The sequence below is a fragment of the Garra rufa genome, chromosome 6, assembly GCF_049309525.1.
Source record: "Garra rufa chromosome 6, GarRuf1.0, whole genome shotgun sequence".
NCBI classification, from domain to species: domain Eukaryota; kingdom Metazoa; phylum Chordata; class Actinopteri; order Cypriniformes; family Cyprinidae; genus Garra; species Garra rufa.
This window is the reverse complement of record NC_133366.1, coordinates 32,500,352-32,527,403: the sequence shown is the minus strand read 5'-3', so window position 1 is coordinate 32,527,403 and position 27,052 is coordinate 32,500,352. Positions and strand designations below refer to the sequence as shown.

The 27,052-nt window shown below is 40.5% G+C and overlaps 2 protein-coding genes across 4 annotated transcripts; both read right to left on the bottom strand.

Moving 5' to 3' along the window:
• Nucleotides 1-814: 814 nt before the first annotated feature.
• myoz2b (myozenin 2b) lies at nt 815-16,416 on the bottom strand. Of its 2 annotated transcripts, XM_073843020.1 has the most exons (6): nt 16,286-16,416; nt 14,916-15,028; nt 13,757-13,923; nt 12,109-12,220; nt 3,405-3,588; nt 815-1,948 (listed from the first exon to the last, which is right to left on the bottom strand). In XM_073843020.1, the coding sequence occupies exons 2-6, from the start codon at nt 14,998-15,000 to the stop codon at nt 1,723-1,725; spliced, it is 774 nt and encodes a 257-aa protein (XP_073699121.1). In that variant the 5' UTR covers nt 15,001-15,028; nt 16,286-16,416; the 3' UTR covers nt 815-1,722. The 2 variants fall into 2 exon arrangements, with proteins under 2 accessions (XP_073699121.1, XP_073699122.1); XM_073843021.1 differs by lacking the exon at nt 14,916-15,028 and having other exon boundaries at nt 16,286-16,391.
• Nucleotides 16,417-17,113: 697 nt separating this feature from the next.
• synpo2b (synaptopodin 2b) lies at nt 17,114-27,052 on the bottom strand. Of its 2 annotated transcripts, none has more exons than XM_073842949.1 (3): nt 26,903-27,052; nt 23,375-25,310; nt 17,114-21,013 (listed from the first exon to the last, which is right to left on the bottom strand). In XM_073842949.1, exons 2-3 carry the CDS (start codon nt 24,974-24,976, stop codon nt 20,531-20,533), a joined length of 2,085 nt encoding a protein of 694 aa, XP_073699050.1. In that variant the 5' UTR covers nt 24,977-25,310; nt 26,903-27,052; the 3' UTR covers nt 17,114-20,530. The 2 variants fall into 2 exon arrangements, with proteins under 2 accessions (XP_073699050.1, XP_073699049.1); XM_073842948.1 differs by having other exon boundaries at nt 26,899-27,034.

The following is a 27,052-nucleotide window of genomic DNA, read 5'->3' as shown; positions in this document are numbered from 1 at the left end:
TATCAGTCACTGCAATTAGTGTTTGTGCACTAATGATATCAACCAAGAGCAAATGCCAGAACTGAAGTTTATAGATGGAGCTATTATTTAAAAGGTAATTAGTTTTTTTTTTTTTTTTTTAATTCACCAAAATAAGGCAGAAATCAGTTTGGAATAGTAAACACTTGGAATAGTAAATTAAGGATACCCTTTATGTTAAGGTGACATTGTTACAGGGTTAAGGGTTGGGTTAGGGTTTGATTTATGGTTAGTTACATATACTTGTACATAATTTATATGTACATGTAATGTATAATAACATCACCTTAAAATAAATATTAGTTTTGGTTGTTGTTTAGGATAGTTATAGGGTATATGTAGGTAGTTAATGCTGTTTATTATTTAATGCCCTTTAAACTGTTCTACTGCAAAATAGCTAATGTTTTTCCACGCAAATTTTATTGAAGGAAGCATTTGCTGACAGTCTGGAAGTCTTTGTGTTTACTGTAACTGCAGCACAGAGAGTATCAGATTCAAGGCTACTTATGACTTATGTAAATATAGACCGTGTCAGAGGATATGTCTGTGTGCTATGCCTCAGGGTAACAGATTCTTCCAGAGACTGTTCTAGATGATGTTGATTTATGATGTGGATATATGTGGTTAAAACATCATTCATTCAGATCATTATTATTATTAGTAGTAGTAGTATTATTGTGTGTGTGTGTGTGTGTGTGTGTGTGTGTGTGTGTGTGTGTGTGTGTGTGTGTGTGTGTGTGTGTGTGTATATCCATATGATACATATTTAATATATCACCAACAACAGAAATTTGAAATAAATATGCATTTTATTTGTACATGTGTGCACTACTTTTTGAAGCTACAAACAAAAAATTCTAACATAGTGAATATAATGTTAAACATCAGCCAAAAGACAGAAATACATTTCACAAAACAAATGTTCAGAAATATATATTAATACTATTTTTTTACAGTACAAACAAAATTTCAGACATTCTATTTGGCATTATATTTACATGGCTGTTTCCACCATTGATCTATTCCCGATCAATTTGATTTCAGATTTAAAATGATTTTAATGTTATACTACAAAGCTTTGTGAGATTTCATAGAATCTAGAGTGCAAAATATTTCACCACAAAATAAAAAGAATGTAACCTAAAATTATTTGATGCAATACTAAATATATTACTGAAATGTGAATGCGGTCCTATAGAAAACTGTTAATGTTTCTAATGTTTCACAGTATAATCATGCATCACTATGACACACTGGATGTATCAATAAATTTACTCATTGTACAATGTATATTCTTATACTTTTTTATATACTTTATATGCATGAGTTGTGTTCATCCATAAATAAAAGTAATTTGTGTTTTGATGGTAATCCACACTATTTTATTCAGAGTTTGTGGTTTGTGTTAATGATCGGTGATATTAACTAAACACATTACAACATATGCATAATGTGCTATGTGGATTGTAACCAAACAGAAATGGTTAATAAATGGTTAACTCTGAAGCTGATTATCAATGCTGCCTCACAATTTTCTGTTTTGAGGCATCCCTTATAAAATGATATGTAGTAATTGCTGTCCTCAGAACAGCAGTTCAAACTTCACTTCAAAGAATACTAAAACACAAACTACACATCTACACACACCCTATACCACAATCAGTCTCACTGAGATTGGTAACAAGTATGGCTCTTGAATCGGAGTTACAGATCATCAGACTCAGGGATCTCGAAAGGCTCCAGAGAGACAGTGGGTAAAATGAGAGGTGTGCCATCGGAGATCCACCCCTGGGCAATCCTGTTGAAAGTGGGCCGCTTAGCTGTAGGATCCTGGAGCTCGGGGTAGCGAGGAGCATTCAAATCCACCTCTGGAAGCTTAAAGGTGATCCCTCGTGGGGCTTTTTCGAAACCTCCAAATGGTGTAGCCACCCTAGGAAACAGAGATTTAATTACTGACACGTCTATTGGTTTCTGTTCTGGTACTTTGGACAGTTTCTTCAAGTTTCTTGTATATACCCTTTAAAAATGCTGGGTTAAATACATTCTAGTGCTGGGTGAAATGTGAACTGATACAGCAACTGGGTAGTTTTGACCCACAAGTTGGGTTAAATGTTTAACCCAACCTTTCCTGTAGTTTTATTTACCTCAACTGTTGTTTAAAAATGCCTATATGGCTGTCATAAAATGAACCCAAAATAGGTTGTAAATTTAAAATTAGACAAATATTTACCAGAGACATCAGCAATAATCAAAAGGTGAACATTTATTAATAAGCAATTCTTTTAAAATAATTATTATTTATTCAATTTATTAATAAATGTTCATTTATTGAACATATTAATACATGTTATCTACAACCCTTTTGGGTTCGTTTTAAGCAAGAAATATAGTAATTTTTAAGCAATATTTAAGTTAAATAGAACTACACAGAAGGTTGGGTTAATATCTATAGTATATCATACACTCTTAAAAATAAAGGTTCTTTAAATGGTTCTTCACAGCGATTATTGGTTTATTTAAAACCATTATTGTTTCCACAAAGAACCATTCTGTCAAAGGTTCTTTAAAGAACCATCTCTTTCTTACCTTTTTAAAATTTGAAGAACCTTCTTTCACCACAAAGAACCATGTGTGAAACAGAAAGGTTCTTCAGATGTTAAAGGTTTTTATGGAACTATTTAGACAAAAAAGGTTCTTCTATGGCATCGTCAAGCACCTTTATTTTTAAGAGTGTACACAAACAATTATAACGATGATAACATTAAACTATTATAAATATGATAACTTTAAAATTAACCAGCATAAATACTTTACCAACTTGTAAAAACACTGTATCTAGATTTTCAAGATTTTTTAAAATCTTTTTGTTATTTTGTTGTTTTCATTTCATTTCGTGATAAAATATAGCATAAAATAATAATAATTAGTCATTTTATTAATTTTAAATCAATCCCATTTTAAATCAATGCCAACATCAGGGATCAAAGTTCCTATGAACAATTTTTAGAGCATTAACTAATTTTTCAGATATGAATTATTGGATATATGGACACTGAGACTGCACCTCCTTTTTATCTCCTCATGATGGTGCTGTGATGTGCAGATACATTATTACAAGACTGAATACTGTATATCCACTTTGTGCAGTAGAACAACTTTACTATATTCAACAGTGTACCATGCATAAAAAGTATGTTAAATATGTTAACTATCATTCATTTATATTTAATGATAAATAGGATAACTTAAAAATAAAACAGCATAACCTAATACATTGTATTGGATTTTTCTAAAATGAAACTGAATCTAAATATAACATATTTGTTGGAAACAGTATTCACATGCATGTTGCACGATTCAGCATTATATATAAAAAAATGCAATACCTATTAAAGCTTTTGTAGTCAGGCAGCTCTGGTTTAGCCTCAGGCACTGGCATGTGAACTTTCAGTGTCTCGGCCAGCGTGGGGTCATTGATGATGGCCTCTTCCCAGGGGGAGTGGTAGGATTTTGGCATAGCTGTGGCATTGAACCTCTCTGGAGGAATGTTTGTCAATGGACCTCCATATCCTGCGAAAAACAACAGTGCATATAAAAAAATTAAACAGTGCATAGACCTAAATTAAAATGAAAGGAGTAGAACTACACAGAATCAGGGATATTAAAACTGAACTGTAACAAAATAAACTGTGTATCAGTAAAACCAAAATAAATTTTTTTTTTAAAAATCCAGTCTAAAAGTCATGGATTTAGTAGTGCAATATGGTCTTGAAGTTTGTTACAAAGAAAAAGCAGCATGCATTTATTGAACATTCACAGAGTGAAACTGACCCCTTTTAACCCTTTTAAAGTCACTCAGAGTGATTAACTCGGCTAGAAATAGAAGGTGATTTGGGGGTGGCGTTTACTGTCACTATCATATTCTCTCTTACAATCTCTCAGTTTCCATTGCACTTACTCTTTCACAGATGATACAAGGCTTTGTAAGCATCTTACAAACTGGTGAAGATGGATAACAAGCAAGAGTACTGCAATTCTCCTGACTCATCTACCATTACACACAAAATAAAGGTTCTTTATTGGCATCAGTGGTTCCACAAATAACCTTTACCATTCATAGAACCTTTTCATTCCACAAAAGGTTCTTTACAGTGGAAGAAAAAGTTCTTCACACTAAAAAAATGGTTATTTTAAGAACAGTTAACTGAAATGTTCTTTGGAGAACCAAAACTGGTTCTTCTATGCCATCGCTGTGAAAACCCTTTTTTGGAACCTTTATTTTTAAGAGTGTGTGACATCCATTAATAATTCATATAAACCATGATATTCAAAGTGTTGAAATAAAATAAGTTCTAATATGCTATTTTTGTTCTTGTTACCACATTGTCATATTATCTATAATACAATACAATTAGAAAAAAATATATCTTTTTTTGTTTGTTTGTTTGTTTACTTCATGTTTCTTTATAATTATTTGGGAAATACTAACAATCAGTGTTGGGGGAATGCATTGAGTTACGTAATCAGATTACTTTTTTCAGGTAACTACTAAAGTAATGCATTACTTTTGAATTTACAAGTTACTTTTTCAAATAAGTAATGCCAGTTACTTTGTTTTCCCATTTATTAACTGACAAGTTTCCTGTCCCCAAGTTGAGATAAATGTGGAGTAAGTACAGAGGCAGTACAGAAGCGTTGTGTGCGCTGTGTAAGCATGTAAATGTAGTTACCCCTTCAGTCGAATCACTTCGACATTACATTGGGATCTCGCTTGAGAGACCGATCATCTCTGAGCCTTATATTAAAAAAGGCCAATTGCAAATTGGCGAGTGGACGTGCGCGCCGGCCACTCCCCCGTACATACGGGTATATAAGATGGCGGGCATCACTCAAACAGACTTTCGCTTTCAGAGCCTTCATGCTCAAGCCTTTCTACTTCTCCAAGAAAGAAGAAAAACTTCACGTTCCTGCTGCTGCTCTTCTCTGCTGGTGTGCGCCGATCGAATAAGAGACAATCTACTGAAAGAGTGAATTTCTCGGCGCCGCCAGCGGGGTCCCGCGGGCGGCCGTTTTCACGGCCACAAAAAGCCTCCCTGCTCTCCAGCGAGCAAGCCCCATTGAATGCACAGTGGTGCCGCGGTTTCCTCCCTGGGCAGACCGGGACTAAAAGAATAATTTCTCACGGCCGTGTAAAGACGTTCTTTTCAGAATGGCTTTCCGGCCGTGCGCTTCTGGGTGCGGCAGTTACCTCACCTCTCTGGACGGACATGAAAGCTGCTTCACATGTCTGGGCCCCGAACATGCTGAAGCAGCTTTCATGGATGGTTCATGCGTTCATTGCGAAAGCATGACCATGGGTATGTTGAGGACTCGCCGCTCGCTCACGGGCAGGCCCCCCTTCGCGCCCCACGGTCGGCGAGGTTTTCCCGCCGCTGTGGCGAGGCACGAGGGGGAATTTCAAGTCACGGTGCCGAACGTTCCGCCGGCCCCAAAAGCCCTGCAGTCTTCCGCCCGCCAGCATACCCCCGTCGAGATGCCGAAGCAGTACGCCTCCCCGCCATGCGGGCTGGGCGTCTCCTTTGGCGCTCCACAGGAGGAAGAGATGTCGGTCGCTGCGTCAGAGGGAGAGTCAGGGAGCGAGGACGCTCTTCCGGCGGCGCAGCGCCCCTCCGCGGTTGCTGCTCCGTCGGAGGCAGACTCCGAGCTCTCGACTATGCTCCTCCGAGCCGCCAGGGGGATCGGTCTGGAGGTTACTCCATCGCCCTCGGCCGATCCTTCTCGGCTGGACGACTGGTTCCTGGGGAGGGCTCCTGCGGCACCGCCTCGCCCCCCCCCCCCCCCCCCCGCCCCGGTGCCATTCTTCCCGGAGGTGCACGAGGAGCTGGTTAAGACCTGGCGGGCGCCTTTTTCATCTCGCCCGCTGCCCAGCTCCTCTCCCCTCGCCACCCTTGATGGCGGGGCGGCCAGGGGGAATGTGTCGGTTCCCCAGGTCGAGCGCGCTGTGGCGGTGCATCTTTGCCCGCGTGGCGCTGCCACCTGGCGGGACCGGCCGCATCTCCCCTCCAAGGCCTGCGAGCGCTCGTCCGCCCTTGCGGGCCGCGCCTTTTACGCAGCGGGCCAAGCCGCCTCAGCCCTGCATGCGATGGCAACCCTGCAGGTCTACCAGGCCAAGGGGTTGAAACAGCTGCACGAGGGTGGTCCCGACCAAGGCGCAATGCAGGAACTCCGCGCTGCCACCGACCTCGCCCTTCGTGCGACGAAGGTCGCGGCGCGGGCCCTTGGTCAGGTGATGTCCACGGCTGTGGTCCAGGAGCGACACCTATGGCTCACTCTGGCCCAGATGGCAGACGCCGACAAAGCACGCTTTCTTGACGCTCCCATCTCCCAGAGTGGCCTTTTCGGCGACACTGTCGAGGACTTCGCCCAGCAGTTCTCGGCAGTCCAGAGACAGACGGAGGCGATTAAACACATCTTGCCCCGCCGCGATGCTTCCGTCCCTCCGCCTGCACGTCGCCGAGGGCGCCCCCCTGCGGCCGCAACATCCACAGCTCTGCCCCCCGCGGAGGCCCGCAAGCGCAGAGCCAGCCGCAGGAGAGTGGCGCCGCCCGCGACACAGGGACCGGCCCGAAACACCCGCAAGAAAACTGCGAAACGTCCCTGACGCGGGCCTCCAGAGGTGATTGAGACTGCTCTTTAGGGGATGTTAACATCTACGCTCCCCGCTCCCGGTGGAGGGCCGGGGGCCACTGTGTACTTCAATGCTGCCGTCGGCCCATCGGTCGACGGTACCCATTTTCTCAAAAAGAGCAAATTTCTCACCTCTGGCTTCGGCCTCGAGTTTCCTTCCTGAGCAGCACTTACACTCCTCGGAACCGGACTCGCGGCCGACCTTCGCCAGCGCGGGATCCAGGGAAGAAGGTAAGCACTGCTTAGCGCAGTTAGACACTTCTCCAGGATGTTCATCCTTCTGGGTTTTGTCTCCTTCCCTGTCTCCCCCTAGGCTGCCCCACCACGGTCACGTTGGACAACGTTCCCTTGATACCACTACGCTGGTTGATACGGACGGTACGGCCCGGCTCCAGGCGTCCGCCCAGACTCAGAGGTACCCCTTACATTCCTTATTCGGGCAGGCGTGCCTCTGTTCTGCCTGCGGAGGTCGCGTTCCTACTGGCGAAGGACGCGATCCAGCCTGTCCCTCCCCCGGGACGAGGTCAGGATCTTTCAGTCCCGACTTCACGTGTCCAGCTAGAGTGGTGGGTTAATATCCGCCCTGGATGGAGCTCTGTTCCGATCCCTTCTCAGGCTGTCGGCACACATGCTCACGACGAAGTACATACAAGTATGTTTCCGTCTCCAGGGCTGGGTTGCAGCCATCTGCCTGAAGGGCACCCGCTGTCGCGTCTCGATTCTTTCCCCCGACGCACACCCCTTCTGCGGTCTGCTCTGGGGATCGAGCACTTCAGCGTGAAGTGCTTCCATTTGGCCAGTCCCCCTCCTTCCTGCCTTCTTAGGCCATGGGAGCTCTCCTGTCCCCTCTTCGGCAGACAGGAGTTCGCGTCATCAACCGTCTCTTCGACTGGTGCTTTACCCAGCCCCCTCGTGAGTTCCGTTGTGCGAATACAGGGACCTGGTGCTTCGGCACCCCCGCCATCTGGTCCTTCAGGCCAACCCGAGGGGATTCGTTCCCTCGGTCGGGAGCCCGACTCGATCCACAAGACAGCCCGCCTTACTACCTAGAGCGCGCAGTCAGTGCTGTAGTCCCTGAGTCAATCAGGCACAATACAGCGGTCCCTCTCTAAATTCAGAGGCTCCTGGGGCACATGTCAGCTTTAGCCGCTTAAGAGCCGCTAAGCTTGTTTCATGTGAGACCGCTTCAGCACGATCGAGTCCCATGATGGGCATGGCATCTCAGCTCACTCCGGACTGGCGTTTTACCGCAGTATGGCCGACAAGCCAGCCCGTGGCTTACCACGGGTTGGGTTGCCATGTACGACAGAGGCTTACAACCTCCCCATCTGCTCCCATGTATATCGGTAGGCCAGCCACATCTGCTCGTCTTCCAATTCCTCCCATTGCCAGCTGCCTCTTTCAGAGTAACACTGGCACACAGCTGACCTCTGGGGCCCAAGTACGCCCTTCCCCAGCGAGCCTCCTTGCACAGACACTGTGCAAGTCCAGGGAGGACGAGGAGTAAGTCTGTTGGTTGCGCTACAAGAATGGCCCACCCAGACTTAGGTCTTAGTAACCATTCCCTCGCGGCAGTCCCTCCCTGTAAGGGCACGGATTGACACCCTAGACCTTTCCGGCCTCCCAGGCCGTGATAGAAACTATCTCTCGGTACCTAGCTCCCTTAACTAGGCTGGCTTACGCACTGAGATGAGGTCTATTTGCTGACGTTCCTCTCGCTGAGAGGACCCACAGAGATACACAATTGCAGTAATGCTTCCTTTCCTGCAGGAGAGTCGGAGCGCAGGCTGTCCCCTCGACTCTCCGAATATATGCCGCCGCTTAGCCGCATATCATATGCAGTAGATGGAGCAAAGTAGGTAAGCATCCACTGGTCGTGAGGCTCCACAGAGGTGCCCAGACAGCACCTCATACCCTCTAGGTTGTGGCTATACCTTTCATTATTCCAGCGGAAGATTCCGCTGTTTCCCTCGTGTATCCCTAAAAACCCTTACGGATATATTGAATTATTCTCATTTCCACATGTAAAAAAAAAAAAAAAAAAAATTCATGTGCTCCGCCCCCCCAACCCATGCTTCAGTACAACTGGCATCCCTGGAAGGGCCCCCTTATTGGGCCTCAGGGCGTTGGGAAGGTTACGTTACACTTCGCCTGCCGGCACGTATACTTGTCAGCACGTGAAGTTGTTGCGTAACGCGGCGTCAGGGTCGTGGCCTTTTCCATGGGTTAGTTCCCAATGTAACGTCGAAGTGATTCGACTGAAGGGGTAACGTCTAGGTTACGAAGGTAACCCACGTTCCCCGAAGGAGGGAACGGAGATGTTACATTCCCCTGCCACGCCCCTGGCGTCGCGCTGACGCCGGCTTGACGGCTCTTCAGCGAAAACCTGTTTGAGTGATGCGGCGTGCACGTCCACTCGCCAATTTGCAATTGGCCTTTTTTAATATAAGGCTCAGAGATGATCGGTCTCTCAAGCGAGATCCCAATGTAACGTCTCCGTTCCCTCCTTCAGGGAACGTGGGTTACCTTCGTAACCTAGACGTTCTAGACTAAATGTGAACATGCATTAATTCATCCCTAAAAAAAAACAAACATTCAGTATTCCTCAAAAAGAATAAAACAGAGAAATGCTAACTTTGAATATGACACAAACCTGCAATAATTAAATGTTAAATAATGCAAATATCCTTTTATGTTTTTAATCCAGTTTTATTAAAGGAACACCCCACTTTTTTTGGGAATAGGCTCATTCTCCAACCCTCATTCTCCAACAATTTCAGGCGCTGCATGTGTTACTGTGTCACGTTTGAGTAATGAAAGGGTCTGGGTCCAGGTGCAGGGAAGGAATAGTTTAATAAAATAATAACAAACTAAACAAACAAAACAAAAAGCCAACACGGCAGAACACAACATAAACTCAAATTAACCAAACAGGGAACAAGGTCTAAAGCCAGGATAAACAGGAACACAGAGCAGACAGACAGTAGACATAAGACAATGCAGACCTGAAGCAGGAGTGAGAAGTCAGAGTTCTTATAGTCCAGATAGTGAACAGCTGTGAGTGAAATCAGTGCTAATGACAAGACAGATGTGAACGATCAGGGGAGTGCAGTGCAAGGGGAACAGCGACCTCGAGAGGCTGAGGGAAGACCCACAACCCCGATCATGACAGTACCCCTCCCTACGGAACGGCTTCCAGACGTTCCCAAAGTCTGGAGGGAGGAGGAACGGAGGAAGGCAACTCAGGGGGAGGGATGGCGGGCCAGGCCCGTGCAGCGGAGTCCCATGGACCGGCCTCGCCGCCCGAGGAACGCGAGCCGGCCCCCCCGCCAGAGGTGCGTCAGCGGACGCCGCCGCCATAGGAACGCGGGCTGGCCTCGCCGCCAGTGGAACGTGCGCGGTCACCGGAACAGGGAAAGCAGTCAATGCCGCGTCCGGAACAGAGAGCGCGGTCGCCTCCGCGTCAGGAACAGAGAGCGCAGTCGCCTCCGCGTCAGGAACAGAGAGCGCGGTCGCCTCCGCGTCAGGAACAGAGAGCGCGGTCACTTCCGCGTCAGGAACAGAGACGGCAGTCGCCTCCGCGTCAGGAACAGAGAGCGCAGTCGCCCCCGCGTCAGGAACAGAGAGCGCGGTCGCCTCCGCGTCAGGAACAGAAGGCGCGGTCGCCTCCGCGTCAGGAACAGAGAGCGCGGTCGCTTCCGCGTCAGGAACAGAGACGGCGGTCGCCTCCGCGTCAGGAACAGAGAGCGCAGTCGCCTCCGCGTCAGGAACAGAGAGCGCAGTCGCCTCCGCGTCAGGAACAGCGAGCGCAGTCGCCCCCGCGTCAGGAACAGAGAGCGCAGTCGCCTCCGCGTCAGGAACAGAAGGCGCGGTGAGGGCCGCGTCAGGAACAGAAACAGTGGTCGCCGCCGCGTCAGGCACGGAGATAGCGGACAAGAGCGCTGCCAGATGAGCGTCCTCCACTGCCCAACGAGCATGCATGGCCGCCATCCCCTCGGGCACAGCCGCCTCAACGACCGCCGCGTCCGGAACAGAGAGCGCAGTCGTCTCCGCATCAGGAACAGAGATCTTGGTCTCCGGCGCGTCAGGCACGGAGATAGCGGACACCGCCGCGTCAGGCATGGAGATAGCAGACAAGAGCGCCGCCAGATGAGCGTCCTCCACTGCCCAACGAGCGTGCATGGCCGCCTTCCCCTGGAGCACAGCCGCCTTTGCGGAAAAAAAATTCCTCCCCGCTGGACCCATCTTTGAGGTCTGCATTCTGTCACGTTTGAGTAATGAAAGGGTCTGGGTCCAGGTGCAGGGAAGGAATAGTTTAATAAAATAATAACAAACTAAACAAACAAAACAAAAAGCCAACACGGCAGAACACAACATAAACTCAAATGAACCAAACAGGGAACAAGGTCTAAGGCCAGGATAAACAGGAACACAGAGCAGACAGACAGTAGACATAAGACAATGCAGACCTGAAGCAGGAGTGAGAAGTCAGAGTTCTTATAGTCCAGATAGTGAACAGCTGTGAGTGAAATCAGTGCTAATGACAAGACAGATGTGAACGATCAGGGGAGTGCAGTGCAAGGGGAACAGCGACCTCGAGAGGCTGAGGGAAGACCCACAGCCCCGATCATGACATACTGCGCCTACTGCATCCATAGCTTTACTTTTTCGGCTGGTATTAGTACACGATATAACTGCAGAAGATTTAAGTTTTAAATAGGACAAATATCAAAACTCGTTGGTCATTTTTGAACGCGATGCTATTGGTCTAATAGGATTCAATGATCTATGCTAAGCTATGCTAAAAGTGATATCGCTAGAACAGGAGAACGGCTGAATGGATTTCAAAACGGTAAAACTCAACTTATTAACTTGGGGGCGGGGGGTGAAGTGGAGTGTTCCTTTAACCAATGTTTTTGCTGCTGACCTTCGATGATCCAATTCAACCATACTATTAAACAAAAATGACTTTAGATTAACTAACAATTGTCTTAATTTTTTTATTATTACTGAAAAGTGTTGAACTTTCTTCTCCTGTGTTCTACTGTACAAACATGAATATACTTTTCCTTCAATCTGAGGCTTATTAATTTCACTTTTTGGTGTGAAAGGGCTTTTACATTTGCCAAAAATAAAATGTTTAATATTAAAAACAAACAAGCAAGCCCTGTCCAGATTTAAAAAGTATTGCATAAGTAATGTGAAAGTAATGTAACGCATTACTTTGCATAAAAAGTAACTAAGTAACGTAATTAGTTACTTTTTTAGGGAGTAGATGTAATATTGTAAATGCATTACTTATATAAAAAAAAAAACTTTCCCCAACACTGCTAACAATTTCTTTGTGAAGATGGATTCAAAGCCATTTGTTGTGCATTATAAACATTGGTGATTTTGACATACCTGGTGCAATGTTTTCAGGGTTTGCTGGGTTTCTGGGATCTGGTGTGTTTGGTGGTGTTTTCGATGCAAGTCCTTTATTTTCTAAGTTTTCTGCATTGGCTTGATTTTCACTCTGAAATGAAATGTCAATTTCAACTTGGACATAGAAGCTCATTGTGCATGTGTAGCAATACATTAAAAACGTTACAAACTATTTCATATTATATTTAAATAATTTCAGATTGTGGTCAAAGTGGCCTGAAATGGACTTTGTTCCACTGTTAAATTGGGTAAATTAAGTAAATTAAATGATTAAAGCAATAAAAAATGATTAAAATATCTTTGCACACCCTAGTAAGTTTTTTTTAAATATATTTATTTTATACTACATATAGTTCAAATCTATTAACACATTTACTGACGTATTGCTTGAGACTGCTTGAGACTGATATAAAAATTATAATTAAATATATTTAAGTATATCTTTAGTTGTACATTAGCACTACTTCCACACAATTAAAATGCATTAAGTACAAAATTTGTTGTTACAGATTAGCAGACTTTAAATATACCAGTTTAGTACACTAGTACAACTGCAAGGTATTTTATTAAATACATAAATATGTAAATGAAGTATGTACCATAAAATAAATGTATTTCAAATACATTTTAGTATATTTATTTTTGCAAAATGCTTAATTCCTCAATAGTGCACTTTTGTGTTGAGAAGGGTTTGTTTTATCACTCCATGTAAAAAATATATATATTAAACAAACTAAACACACACACACACACACACACACACACACACACACACACACACACACACACACACACACACACACACACACACACACACACACACACACACACATTTAGACCTAAGAAGTCAATGGAGGATTTTCGCACTTCATGTCAACACCACTATTTGCAGGAAAAATGGTTAGGATTACAACATGACTTCTACAGAATCATTATATCAAGGGCACATTCACTAGCATTGTGCCACAGCTCTGACATTACAGTATTTCCTTTCACAATTCATGACTGAAATATATATATAAAAATTATCTATCCATATATTCTACACCATATCCTTTTGGTAGTAATCTGCTCTATTTAAGAGATACATTAGCTTTATGTGCATTCATTTAATTATGTATACATTTAAAGTTATAAATAGTGACAGCGTACATTATAAATCCTTTGACTGAAACACATTAACAAGCTATCACTTATTTATAAATGCATTTTGCTAGACAGTAGTGAGATGCGCATACACACCAACACACACACTAACACTTGAACAATGATAAATGAAGTAGGTTGTCAGGGACGCATTTCAGTGCTGACCCTAAAGAAAGAACACTGGGAAGGACACGGGCACGTGGCATTTGCTATCATCCATGTGTGGCTGCCATTCATTTAGCTGAGCACATGCTTGCTTTACTAAGAAACCAGACATACAGTAGTTCAAACAAGCAAACCACAATTATGTAACAGAACATTTTAGTCTTACTAGGATCAGCGTCAGTTAAATTAGAATCAAATTAGATATATGAGCCACATTTTCCCAATTCAGAAGTAGGTTAGATATTATTGGTACTGGTCATATAATGATTTGCAAATACATGTGGGTTCAAGCCAGTGTATCTGTGTGGGTACTTACATTAAACATGGCATTGGCTTCATTTTGAATGCTTTCAAACGTGTATTTCTCTGATCTCCGCTGTCGCATCTTAAAAAGACGTGACCCTCGGTTTGACAAGAGAGAGAGCTCCTCCAGCATGATGTCCTTTGGAGTGGAAAGTTTCTTTCCCAGGTCCATAGTAAAACCTGCATAATATGACGCAGTTATTTGTTATTACAAAATAACTCATCAGAGCCACTTATAAAACCTTGGATAATGCTTTATAATAGTTTACATGATAACTTATGTAATTTATTATTTAGACAATAATTAATAATTGATAAAGACATTATTACTACACTATCATGTAATAATGTCTGTTAATGACTTAATGAATGATATGAAAGTTATTATGAAGTGAACCTTTTTAGATGCTTCATATGATTCATATTTGAATACGTATTGAATGTATAAGTCATGTATTCAAAAACGTATCATGATATGAAGAAACCAAAAATACAGAAGGTTATAGTCTGGATACCTGTGTTAGACACACATTTGCTGCAAGGTCACATGAAAAATCATCCAACCTTAATAGAAACGGGTGAATTCATTATTAAAAGGTTAAATGTGATGGTTATGAAACTTTTATTAAAGGGAAATTATATAAGGTGCATGTCATATGCTACTGCTGCAGGAGCTTTTCAGCTGTGCTGATGACGTAATTCTGTACATTTCTAACATGTTTCCAAACATAAGTTGATATTTAAAATAGAAAGCATTTACTTTGTGTCATTAATGTTTACTCAATGATGTTTCAATACAAAATGTTTAATGTTACCTAAAATAATATCTAACAAAAGGACTACGAAAGGTTCAGCGTTTGTGTAAACAGGAGAAGCTCTCTTGTTCTCCATGATCTTTTTTCTGTTCTCCTTTCAGCTCCAACACAGCTGTCCTACCCCATCCTCCCAACTTTAGCCTCTGCAGAAATAGCCTGTGACAATGACAGAGTGAATCCACTGCTACAGGCAGCAGAACATCCACACAAGATTATTTATGGCTAGAATGAGGCTGTGGCCCTGAACCACATTCTAAACGTTGGCGTTTCTCTCTGTGATTGGCAGCTACGTTCAGTGCTGTGATCTGTAATCATTCAAGTGCTGATCTGAGAGCAGGTTTTGATAGAAGGTTATACCGTTGGCACCACCATGGACCTCATGGCAAAGGGCAGCTGCCTGCTTCTTCCTCTCACGCACTGAAAGAGTGCTGAACTGTGACATGTTGGTTTAAAAGAGAATCCCAGTAGTGCTGCAATACATAAAGGACACAGATACTTGTAGTAGAGTACTATCTAAAGTCAGTTTAAAGGATAATGTGATGAAAAGTGCCAAGAGAACCTGTCTGGGAAAAAAAAAGTTATAAAATAGGGATATATATGTGACCCTGGACCACAAAACCAGTATATCTGTAAAAATATATTGTATGGGTCAAAATTATCGATTTTTCTTTTATGCCAAAAATCATTAGGATATTAAGTAAAAATCATGTTCCATGAAGATATTTTGTACATTTCCTACTTTAAATATATCAAAAGTGAATTTTTGATTAGTGATATGCATTGCTAAGAACTTAATTTGGACAACTTTAAAGGCGATTTTCAATATTTAGATTTTTTGCACCCTCAGATTCCAGATTTTCGACCAATTCAAAAAAAAAATTCAATTCTTTCAACTTCTGTGTAAAACTATTGAGGATTGCTATGGAGTTTTTGACCCTGAAGACTGAAAAATTTAGGACAAGTATTATAGTTACAGAAGAAATACTTTAGCTGTGTTAAATGCTATATTTAGGCTTTTTTAAATCACCACCAAAAATGCCCTTCCAGAACTGTCATTAAAGCGTAAAGGTGAAACTTACCTGACCACAAGCCAACACTTTATACAGAGCAAGATGTCATATGTCATGAAGTCATATAAATCACTGGTTATGCATGAGCTGATGACGGAACATTGTGTCCAGGTTGTAGATTGGGTTACTGAGGCTGATCAAAGCCAAAGTGAACTTTCATGGCGCAGTTTGCATGGCCTTGCCATTCCATCATTTACTTGCTGCTCTCATTGAAAAGTTCAATCAATCTCTGAATTCTCTTTTTTTTTGTAAGATTGCTAGTAATGCTTACATTGATTTTGCTTTTTTAAATACTGTAGTTGTTTAATATTATTAGTATCTATTGGCTTAATTTATATTGTGATGCTAAATCAACAAACTACGGTTGCACAGTTCAGAAAGAGATTCTTAAACAATCATTGTTTTGTTAGGGCTTCTGTTTTAGTTATCAGTCCATTATCACCTGCACATTTACTCATTATCAGTCGTCTAATAGACTCACTGAAGATTTGAGTTGTCTGAAACACATCTCTGAGTATCTATGTTTTGTTATCACAGTTTAAGTGTCAGGACTGTCCACAAAACACAACCCACAACTCCCAACATTGTTATAACACATGTCCGTTATCATTATTGTCCACACTGCACACAGTCTCTCAAGGAAGGCCATCTTCTTACCTGTTAGATCTGCTTGTGTCTTGAGTTCTACCTGTGCAAAGGAAGAGGTTACTTTAGGTAGATCGATCCGGCCTGATTTGTCTTTGTCTCGCACTCTGTTCTTGACTTGCACTGGGATGGGGGTGTGTGCGGGTGTCAGTGGAACGCCAGCTTACATCAATAGGCTAATTTTAGCTGTGTTCAGCACTCAAACCTCTCACAATGGTATAAGTTGGTATGGAGGGGGAGGGAGATGTATGCATGAGAATAAAGTGTACGAAGTCTGTGTGAGTACTTTGTGTTCATGTGTGTAAAAGGTGATCCAGGCTTTAGTCTGTGTAATAGTTAGCTTCGGAGGCTGGGATTTTCTTGATTGTCATTTAAGGCTGGCCTTCCAGAAATATTAAAATCCTGCTTCTTCCTTGTTACATAACAAAACATTCTATAGGACTCAGCACTTTGATAGTTGTCTCTAAAAGAAAATCAAAATAATCTATTTTGCAGTTTTATTATTTGTAGAAAGTATCAAATGGTAGTAGTAAACATTGGTAAATAGTAATAGTAACAGTAACAGCATTTCTGGTCATCGTGCTTTAATAAAACTCTTAATGGTACAGCTCAATACATGTTATGATAGATAAGAATTCAAATTGTTGTTGGTAAATCTGGATTTCAAAAGTATTGTCAGGCTTTTTAAAACTAAAACAATGTGTATATTTAAAAGTATAAAGTTGCAGAGGTTCATTCAGATATTCTGTGCTGTTTCTCGAGTTAGTAGGCTATTAGAAAAAAAGTTATTGATTCACACATTGATGTACACAGTAGAGAAATTTAACATGTAAAACATGATGAAAATTAAATATTTTATTTTGACATAACAAATTATACACTGAACATTAAAATATTGTGTGTGTGTGACTGTGAACACTACAAACAGTAATGCAGTTTTACTATGAACTATAAAGCGTGAGTCCATCCATCATGAAGATCTGTACAATCAAACACTTTCAGTATTCTTCAAAATAATCCAGAAACATAACTTTGAACATTTAAGTTAATCGCACACACTGTCAGAGATAAAAACATAATCAAAAGATCTCACTTCTATCACTTTCAACATATTTAAAAATCATGATGATTTATTTAAATATTTTAAAAAGCTGTTCAGGAGGCTTGACCTTAACTGCCGTGTTTTTAATGGGTGATCTAAATTACATCAGTAGTTTAATCACTGTTGCATACTACACAACTAAATTAATTTACTAAAAACTGTGCAAGGTTATACAAATAAAACTAAATCTAAGCTAATACTCCACTGATAAAAGAAAAAAAAACTTTCACTTGACACTTGATTTTGTGCTTATTAGTGTAAAAGATGTATTGTGTAATGATTATAACAATGCTGTATGAATAATATAATCATCATATAATATAACATAATATAAGTATGAATGTATAATGAGCGTTTTTTTTTTTTTTTTTTTTTTTTTTTTTTGTTGTTTTTACAAATAATCAGCAGTTCTTAACAAAGGGCCGAAGGCCCACTAGGGGGCCTCAGGGTAATTTAAATTTAATAAGGTTGTTCAGTAATATTAGATTATATTAACATAATCCAATTTATTTTAAATGCTAGACTGTTAGGACTATATAATAATGTAAAATGGTGACATAATGTATGCACCACTGAGCTCTAATCTTATTTTTTCACTAAAAAGTCTGCACAGTCCAATTTTTATTTTCACTACTGTGAATTTCATGTCACACCCAACTAATCAAGATTTTTCTGAGTATACACTGTCTCTGCATTTACAGTGCCTTGCGAAAGTATTCATACTCATTTTTTTCCGCATTTTGTTATGTTGCTGCCTTATGTTTAAATTACGTTTTTTTTCCCACATCAGTCTACACTTCATGCACCATAATGACAAAGCAAAAACAAAATTGTCACAACTTTATACATTTTAAAAATAAAATAACTGAAATAAGTACATTGCATAAGTATTCATATCCTCAACTCAGTACTTCGCTGAAGCACCTTTACAGCCTCAAGTCTTTTTGGGTATGATGCAATAAGATTTCCGCATCAACATTTGGCTATTATCTGCCATTCTTCATCTCAACTCTTCACCGCTCAAGCTCTGTTACCTTGAATGGGGTCTGGGAAACATTTTCAGTTTCACTACATTTTGGTGCACTGAGCTTTTCTTCTACTCTGACGTATCCCTCAGTCCCTGTCACTGAAAAACAGCCCCACAGCATTAGGCTGCTACCTGCCCACTTTAATTTTGGGATGGTTCTCTGCAGGTGATGAGCAGTGCCTGGTTTCCTTTAGACATGACACTTGGAATTGAGTTTCGTCAGACAAGAGAATCTTGTTTCTCACGGTCTGAATATCCTTCTGAATATGCTTTTTTTGCAAGTTCCAAGTGTGTTTTCAAGTGTCTTCACTGAGGAGAAAATTGAGTCCTGCAATACCACCATAAAGCCATAAAGCCTTCTGTAAGTTTCCCTCGTCTGCATATATGATCATGGAGCTCAACTAGAGTGACCATCAGGTTCTTGGTCACCACTCTACCCAAGGCCTTTCTCCATCAATTGCTCAGCTCTAGGAAGAGTCATGGTTGTTTCAAACTTCTTCCATTAAGGGCAAAGAAGACTAAATGCCTTTGTGAACCTTCAGTGCAGTAGATTTTTTTTTCAGAAGTCTTCCCCAGATGTGTGGCTTGATGCAATCTTGTCTCTGAGCTCTACAGGCATTTTTTTTTTTTCTCTGATATGTATTTTCAGCTGTTAAACCTTTTTCAAAGCTGTGTGTGCCTTTCCAAATCATACCCATTCAATTGAATTCGCCACAGGTTAACTTCACACAAAGTGTAGTAACATCTACAAGTAACATGAATGCCCCTGAGTTAACTTTCAACTGTCCCAGATGAATACTTGTGCAATGGAACCATCTGAGTTTCTTTTTTATTTTTAATCAATTTGCAAAGATGTTAAAAACCTATTTTTTGCTTTGCCATTATGGTGTATGGAGTGTAGACTGATGTGGGAAAAAGTCATTTAAAGCAGTTTAATATAAGGCAGCAACATAACAAAAAATGTTGTGAAAAAATGAAGGGATATGACTTGTATATACTTAGTCTAGGATTTAAATGTCTATGCAAGTAATGCTCTCCAAAGTGCTATTTTTGTTCAATCTGGTGTCTTTTGACATTCAAAATGTTAGGTGATTTTTGGTTTCTTAACAGCAACTGGAGTGGAAAAATAAAAGATTTTTCATTTTAAGGGTGAATTATTCCTTTAACTTTCTTGGACAGACTTGATTGTAAAATGAATTGTTGTGACTTTTGGTGAGGTTTATGTTCAATGGCCCCATTTTTATATATATATATATATATATATTAGTGGTGGGCCGTTATCGGCGTTAACGTGCTGCGTTAACGTGAGACTCTTATCGGGCGATAAAAAAAATATCGCCGTTAATCTATTTTCAAAGTTGAGTTGGGAGCTGGGTCTAAACTACGCAAGATATGATGACTTTCACCTTGATATTTTAGCGCGGATGTATACCTAGTCTTCAACTTCTGTGAAATTACCACATCAAATGAGACGTGCAAACTTGGATGCAGTTATGAAGCCGCTTCAGGGCAGGTGCGTTGCTAGACCCTTTTTACTGGGGCACGTGAGTTATGATTAACTTTGATAATCCCGAAATAAAGACATTAAACTATATGCAACAACTGAATTGACGCTTCTAAAAGCAACGCAGTTTAATGGAAGACTATGCACGCAGATAGGCTATCCATGCCCCTGCGCGTCTGTGTATTTAACGGCTACGCGCACGTCGTGCAGCCTTTTGCGCAGAAGTACTTGGTTACACAAGTTTGTATAGGTAATTATGTTGTAAATGCAATTGTCAAGCAGTTTGTGATGCATTTTGGAAACAGGAGATGAGCGCCTGTTCTAATGCTTCACCTGGCCCGTTCTCGAAGACTTACTTTTAGTCATTATTTGGGTAGCACACATATTCTGAATGCCTTCAGCAGAATTCAAATTAGCCATTTTAATCTAGATTAATCTAGATTAATTCCAAGATTTAATCTAGATTAATCTAGATTAAAAAAATTTATCTATGCCCACCCCTAATATATATATATATATATATATATATATATATATATATATATATATATATATATATATATATATATTAAATATACAATGAAATATATACTATGATTTAATTTGATCACTCAAAATTTGTATTTACAGTTTCCAACTGACTCTATGTGGATAGTTAGTTTGAAGTGTGAAATTTCTGGGCAGAGAACCACCCCTGCTATACCTTTTGCTGGTCACCAGAGGCTGTGCAGGACGGAAAGGCGGCCCAAATACAATTGGTTCTTTTGGCACTGAAGAAAAGTTGTTGGTAGTGGATGTAACAGCTATTACAGGCCCGCTCTCCTGTGGGCCACAAACAGACTCATGGAAAACTCTTTGCTTCCATTCTGCTGGTGTTTCTGGTAGTGATTTTCTATGAGTTACGGAAATTTTGGACTCAACAGGACTGAAGGGGCTTTGAGAAACTGCCTCCACAGAGGAGAGTGGTTTTTTGGGTTGTTCCACCCATGAATATTGCCTGCTTAGTGATTGACGTGTTGAATGGACACCTGGGGTGGACACAGGGGAAGGGGGAGACACAGAGGGCAATCTCTGGGGGTAAGACAAGGAACGGCTCCTGCTGAATCCCTACACAGAGAAAGAAAGACAGACATCCACACTTTTATCAGTAGTGAAACAATTATACATAGTAAATAGTAGGAAATAAAAAAATGTAACAAAGAAACTGTCACTTTTGTATTTTTACAATACTTTTTTTTACATTAAACAAATAAATGATAACATGCATTTAGATTGCCCTCTTCTGGACTATGTTTGTAAATGCTATTTAGAGACATTGCTAATTTTGGTTCGGAAGGTCAGGGTTGGTTGGCACAGAACTAATTCTGGGTTATAATTAGATACTGTCAAAACATTTTTCGGAGTGATTACACTTCAATCTCCTGATTCTACTGTATGTAAACATGAAAGTCTGCCTGATAAAATGGCATAAAATATATATTAATTATGTATTTCCTTTTGTAATCACCTTTTACAAATTCACCACTTTACATATGTTTGACTTTACATAATTTTGTATTAAAATTTTAGACAATTTTGCATTAATAAGTTTATATTATCTCAGTTTGGGAAGGTGGGGGAACCTAATTAAAAAATGCTGTTAAGTCATAGGGTAAGCTCTGAACTCATTTTGCTCTAGTGTTGTCATGAAAAGATCATTTTTTTCTAGTCAATTTGGGGTTGAGTTGGGAGTGGTGTTATTTCAGCACTTACCTCTGGTTAAAAGGATTTGACTAGTTAAATAGTGTAAGACCAGTAAGATCAGATGGCTGAGCAGAAGTGGTATCTTAATAGGGTTTGTGTGTTTCAAACATGGTGGAGCAAGAGCTATTTTTAAACTGAGCTATGTGCAGAGTTTAAAAAAAAACACAGCCCCCAACCCACTGCAAGCAACCCATATCAACAATCTGTGAAGAACTAAATTAATCTGACAGAATATAGACTTGACCTGTTAAAAGTGTTGGTATACGAATAGAAAATCTTAAGTTTGTTTAAAGACTTTTGTGTTATTAAAATGTAATATTTGTTAGGTTATTTTTATTACTCTGAAGGAAAATATCGTGCCTTTATGGACTGGTCTATGCAGGACTTACCAGACAGAAAGCAGGTAGAGTGACATGGAGGAAATACCAGAAAGAAAAATGTGGTACAATTGGCAAGCAAACAGAGAGCACAGAAAGCACTGGTAAGCAAATAGAGAGCACATTGAGTGAGACAGAGCTGATGGAAATATTTATTAAACAGAAGAATCAAGAAGTGCAATAGTTTCGAAATGACAAGAGGAAATAAGAACAGAAGAAACAGTTCAGAATGATATTTGAATTAGTACAAATATAGTATTCTGTACACCCATCTTTTGTTCACTGTATCTGAACATCTGTCTGCTAAATGCATTACAACTATTTAATTTACAAAATATATAATACGAATGAAATATTCTGAATTATATTCTCAGGCTGACATGAAATATCCAAAAGAAAATATCCGCAAGAAAAAAAAGGACAATTTCTATAAACCATGTGGCAGCAGAACCTGTGAAAGATTTTCCTCAGTACTAACTGATTTGGGGGTCTGACAAAATTGCAAAGAAGGCTCAAGATGAGATCTAGTATATTAACCTGAAACTTTAGTCAAAACATAGCATTTAATTTTTTTTAACACAGATTGTTTCATTTATGCTTTGACTGGCTAGAAAATATGGCTGACAAATAATTATTTTTTTATCATCCAGGACCACTCAGCATAATATGGTAAATGTGTTATGCTGCTATACACATGAAGGGAAAAATATTTAAAAGTTTTTTTTCTAAGAAAAAAACAAAACAAAACACAAAAAATAAACGTAACTGCCATTAACGTGGAAACATATCACAATAAAATTGTGAAACTAACAAAAAATACATCTAATGAAATCAAAGTATGCTATAAATTGTATAACTGTTATATAATGTATGAAATTCTTATCTTGTGCATTGATAGAAAAAAAAACATTAAAAAGGTTATGGCATCAGGAACTTTCTTTGATCTTTTGAGGTGATTGTACTATAAAAAACTTGAACTAATAAAACTGCAAAAACAGTACTTTTTGAATCTGCCAAAACAACAATGCCATAACATTAATTAACTCAATTAATGTTGCAAAATGACTGGTTTCCATTTCTTGCCTCCAGCGTTTGACTTTTTGGCTGAAAACTTTGGTCTTGGAGCCACTGGTAATGCAGACCGTGGTGAAGCATATTCATTATTCATGGGTAAAGAAGATCCTACATACACATTGCCCCCAGAGCTACCAGGAGGCAGGGAGGCATTTGAGATGCCTTTGCTTCTAAGGCCTTCATGCATGGCTAGTTGTTTCCCATGTAACTGTTGTGGAATAATGGTGGCCTCATTTGATGTAGACTGATGAACAAAGGGGTACGTAACACTTACCTCTCCAGTGGCTTTAGATGGATTTTTCTTAACTGACTGAAAACTATTTGGGGAGGGGGAGAACGCTATAGTTGGCTCATAAGCTGCTTCTTTGGCCTCTGGAGTGGAGTTGTAGGTAAAAAGTGAGGAATTCAGCTGGTAAGGCTGATGTTTCATAACATCCAAAACATTTAGATGCTTGAGTGGTGGATTCTTCTTTTCTTTGTTTGCTTTAGACTTTGTCTTTGGACTAGTTGCAGGAGGAGGTTGTTTAACCGCTGCGAGGGGATAAAAAGGTGACAAAATAGGATTGTAGGAGACTGGAGGTGGGGCACGGACATTAGAAGAGTATTTCCAGGTGCTTGGCATTGAAAGCGTGGGCGACAAGGATCTGGCTTTGCTGGCTTGCACAGTTTCATCGTCCACCACAAATTTTTCCATACGGGACTGTCTTCGTGCAAACAGTTCAGCTCCTTTTCCTTTAAGGTTCAGTCCCTCAGAAGCACCTGCATCTGATGTATACCCTTTAGGAGAAGATGATGGAGCCTTAGATCCCTGTAAGTATGTGCTTAGGTGTTGGGGTGGGCAGGAAGTGATGGAGTTACCATCACTTGACCTAATCCATGGTGTTTTAGACTGGGAAGGAGCAGGTGTATGATGTGCCTGATGTGGTTCTGGAGTCCAGGCTGATTGATGCAGATCTGGTGAGTGGGATGGAACCCAAGCAGGTGATGCCTGCCTTGGTATCGGTTGAGATGACAATGAGGACCGGGCTTTTCCAGGAGGCTGTAGCCTTGGTCGGTTTTGATGGGGTACTGCCTGCACCTGGGTACTCTGAGACACAACATGACCCTCTTCAGACCAAGGAGGGTGAGCTTTGTTGATAACAGGTTTGGGTAGGACAGGTGGAGGGTTTTTCTGCCTGATCGTCGGAGCTTGCATAAAATTGCATGCTTCAGCTCCCAGACTGAGAAAGTCCTCTTCTGGAACTGACTCTGTTAAGGTCTTCTGATCACCTTTTTTCTGAAGCCGGGGCATCTCTTTTGAGTCTGTCTTGTTTGCTCCTCTCCTTTTCATTTCCGGCAGAATCCCTGTTTTAATTGCAGGTATAGCAATACGTTCATCACGTGAAGCAATGATGTCTGATGTGGGGGACCAAACCTGTGGGGTTGTGTTTACTGGAACAGGAACCTTGAATATGTTGTCAGGTTTCTTAGGTGTTGGACTTGATACACCTCTGACTGTTGAAAAAGTATTTTGTCCTTGATTATGACCACCCAGGAAGGGCTTAGCAGTTCTGTTGGAGACAAGGGATCTGGAAACAGACGAACTTTGGTATGGATCCAGACCATTCATACCATTTGCTGATTGTGGTAACATCTGTTGCTGAAATGGCTGAATGTCTTGATGCTGTTGTTGTTGCCTTACATAGATATCTTGTGGTGCTTGTCTACTTTCTTCCTGTGGAGGAGGCTTAATAATTTCACCTTCTGGTTCAAAAACCACATCCACTGGTATTTTTTGTCTCATTTCCTCTTGTTCTGCGGAAAGCTCATCCATTCTTTGGCGCCTTTTGACAAACATCAAGACTCCCTTCCCTTTTGTCTGTGGAAGATGCTCCATTGTTTCCAATTTTGACTCGGTCTGTACTTTGAAATTTGATTGTAGCTCAAAGCAGTATTGTGGTTCTGAGCATTAAAGGAGCAGTATTCTTCTCAGAATCAATTTGTGAAGAGAGTGACAATCTGTCCTGACTTACTTTGTAGTGTACAATCTCATTCTCGTTCTGAAATCTGTCTTCAAGAAGCTGTACCGTAGCTAACTAGTGTGAACCTTCTGATCCCTCTGATCAACACAGCCTTCTTTTTGGCAGCAGTAAAAAGCAAAGCGTTATGTTTACTTTTAGAGTTGGCTTTTTTCAGCTGTCTCACTGACTGTGCCTCACTCCATCTTAGTCCTGTGAAAGAAAATTTAGAACAAGGAAATATAGAAAACAGCATGAGAATTATGAAAAATACAAAATACAGAAAACTGACCAGATTCATACATTAACAACATGATGCAACATGTGATCATGGTGCACCTTGATTTTTGCACAGGTCATCTCATAATAACCATGGTTATTACATTCTCTCAGTGTTATTAAGAACAGGCACCAGCTATTATTTTAAAAAGATAAGGCATTATTAAGCAATTTTGATATTCTATAACTTTTTATTAAAGTGGCAATTTAGGTAACAAGATTTTAAATTAACTAAGCGCTTTTTATGTTCTATTAGTTTACAATGATACATTTATCCACATGTTTTAATAAATCCATCAAAACGCCATAACACAAGCCTTAGTAGAACATTGTTAGCTGGGTTAGTTGAAACTAATTCTCCTATCAGATACGTTACAAAATCCAAATGCATTAATTATATCCAAAATCAAAAACTGATTCAGTGCTATGCATCAGAAAATTGTTTATTTTCTACATTTAAGTTTATTCAAATGCAGCTTTAAATAAGAAATCCCTCATATTATTCTGAAGAAAATGAGCTCACACTTACACTAAATCCAGACATCTATCTTCACAACTTTGTAAAAAAAAAAAAAAAAAAAAAGAATAATACTTTTCTAATGTATAACAGGCAGCTTAGTCCAAAGCACCCTGACTTACTGAAAGCTTTTTTAGGTGAACCAACATTTGCGAGAGGTCATAAAACCCCTTGGCTAAAGTGGGTATCTGTGCAAACTGTGTCAGTGCTCTGTGGTGGGGTGGCAGGACTGTGAAAGCCAGCCAGAGAGAGAGGTGTCCACTATTTAAGAGTCAGGTCTCCTCACCAAGGGATCGTATGACAAATCTCTACTGACACATGCTGGTGCCTGTCAAATCAGTGGCCTGAGGAATACTGCAGGGACACACTCTTATTTTGGTATCTCTCAAATGCTGGTTTAGCATATGGCTTGCCTCATCCATCCCAGACCATTACTAAAATAGACAAATGATGATGTAATTTTTTGTTTTTTTTTATTTCCAGTTTACATGTAAATGCCATTGCTTATAATTGCATATTAAACCATATCTTTATTAAACCATACCCAATAGCAAATTGTAACAATTCTTGAATGTTTCAATCATTTAAGGTCATTTGTGCAAGTTTATAGCATAATCGGAAGATACATTGCCTAGTAAAGCAACTGAAAACCCTACTTCAGAATTAGTTGGTTATTTCTGTCCAGGCACTCTAACTGTCAAGCCATGCCCATGCAAGCAAGTACCTTACAAACCAGGCAAATGAAGAAATCTCAGAATAAAATGTGTTCTTTTTAATTATATATTTATATTATTTTTTATATTTCTAGAATTCAATCTTTTAGATATACAATAAAGTATATAAGATGTTAAGAATTTAAGGTATTTAAATGTATATTACATTTATTTTATTATATAACATTAGATAAAAGTAGAATAATGACAGTAGAATAATCAGTGGAGACGTAAAGAAAAAAACACAAAGACAGCCACTGAAGGACAGATTTGGAGAAGGTTTTTGTCTTACGTGCCTGTCTTGCTTGGTGTCTGCTGAGTCTGATCAGTTCCGTCAAGGAGGCAGTGCCCCAACACTCTGCCTGCTCAGCACCCTAGACTTGAATTCCACTTGACACACAGAAGGTCCCACACCTCTCTCTCCTCCTTCTCTTCCGTCTCCTCCT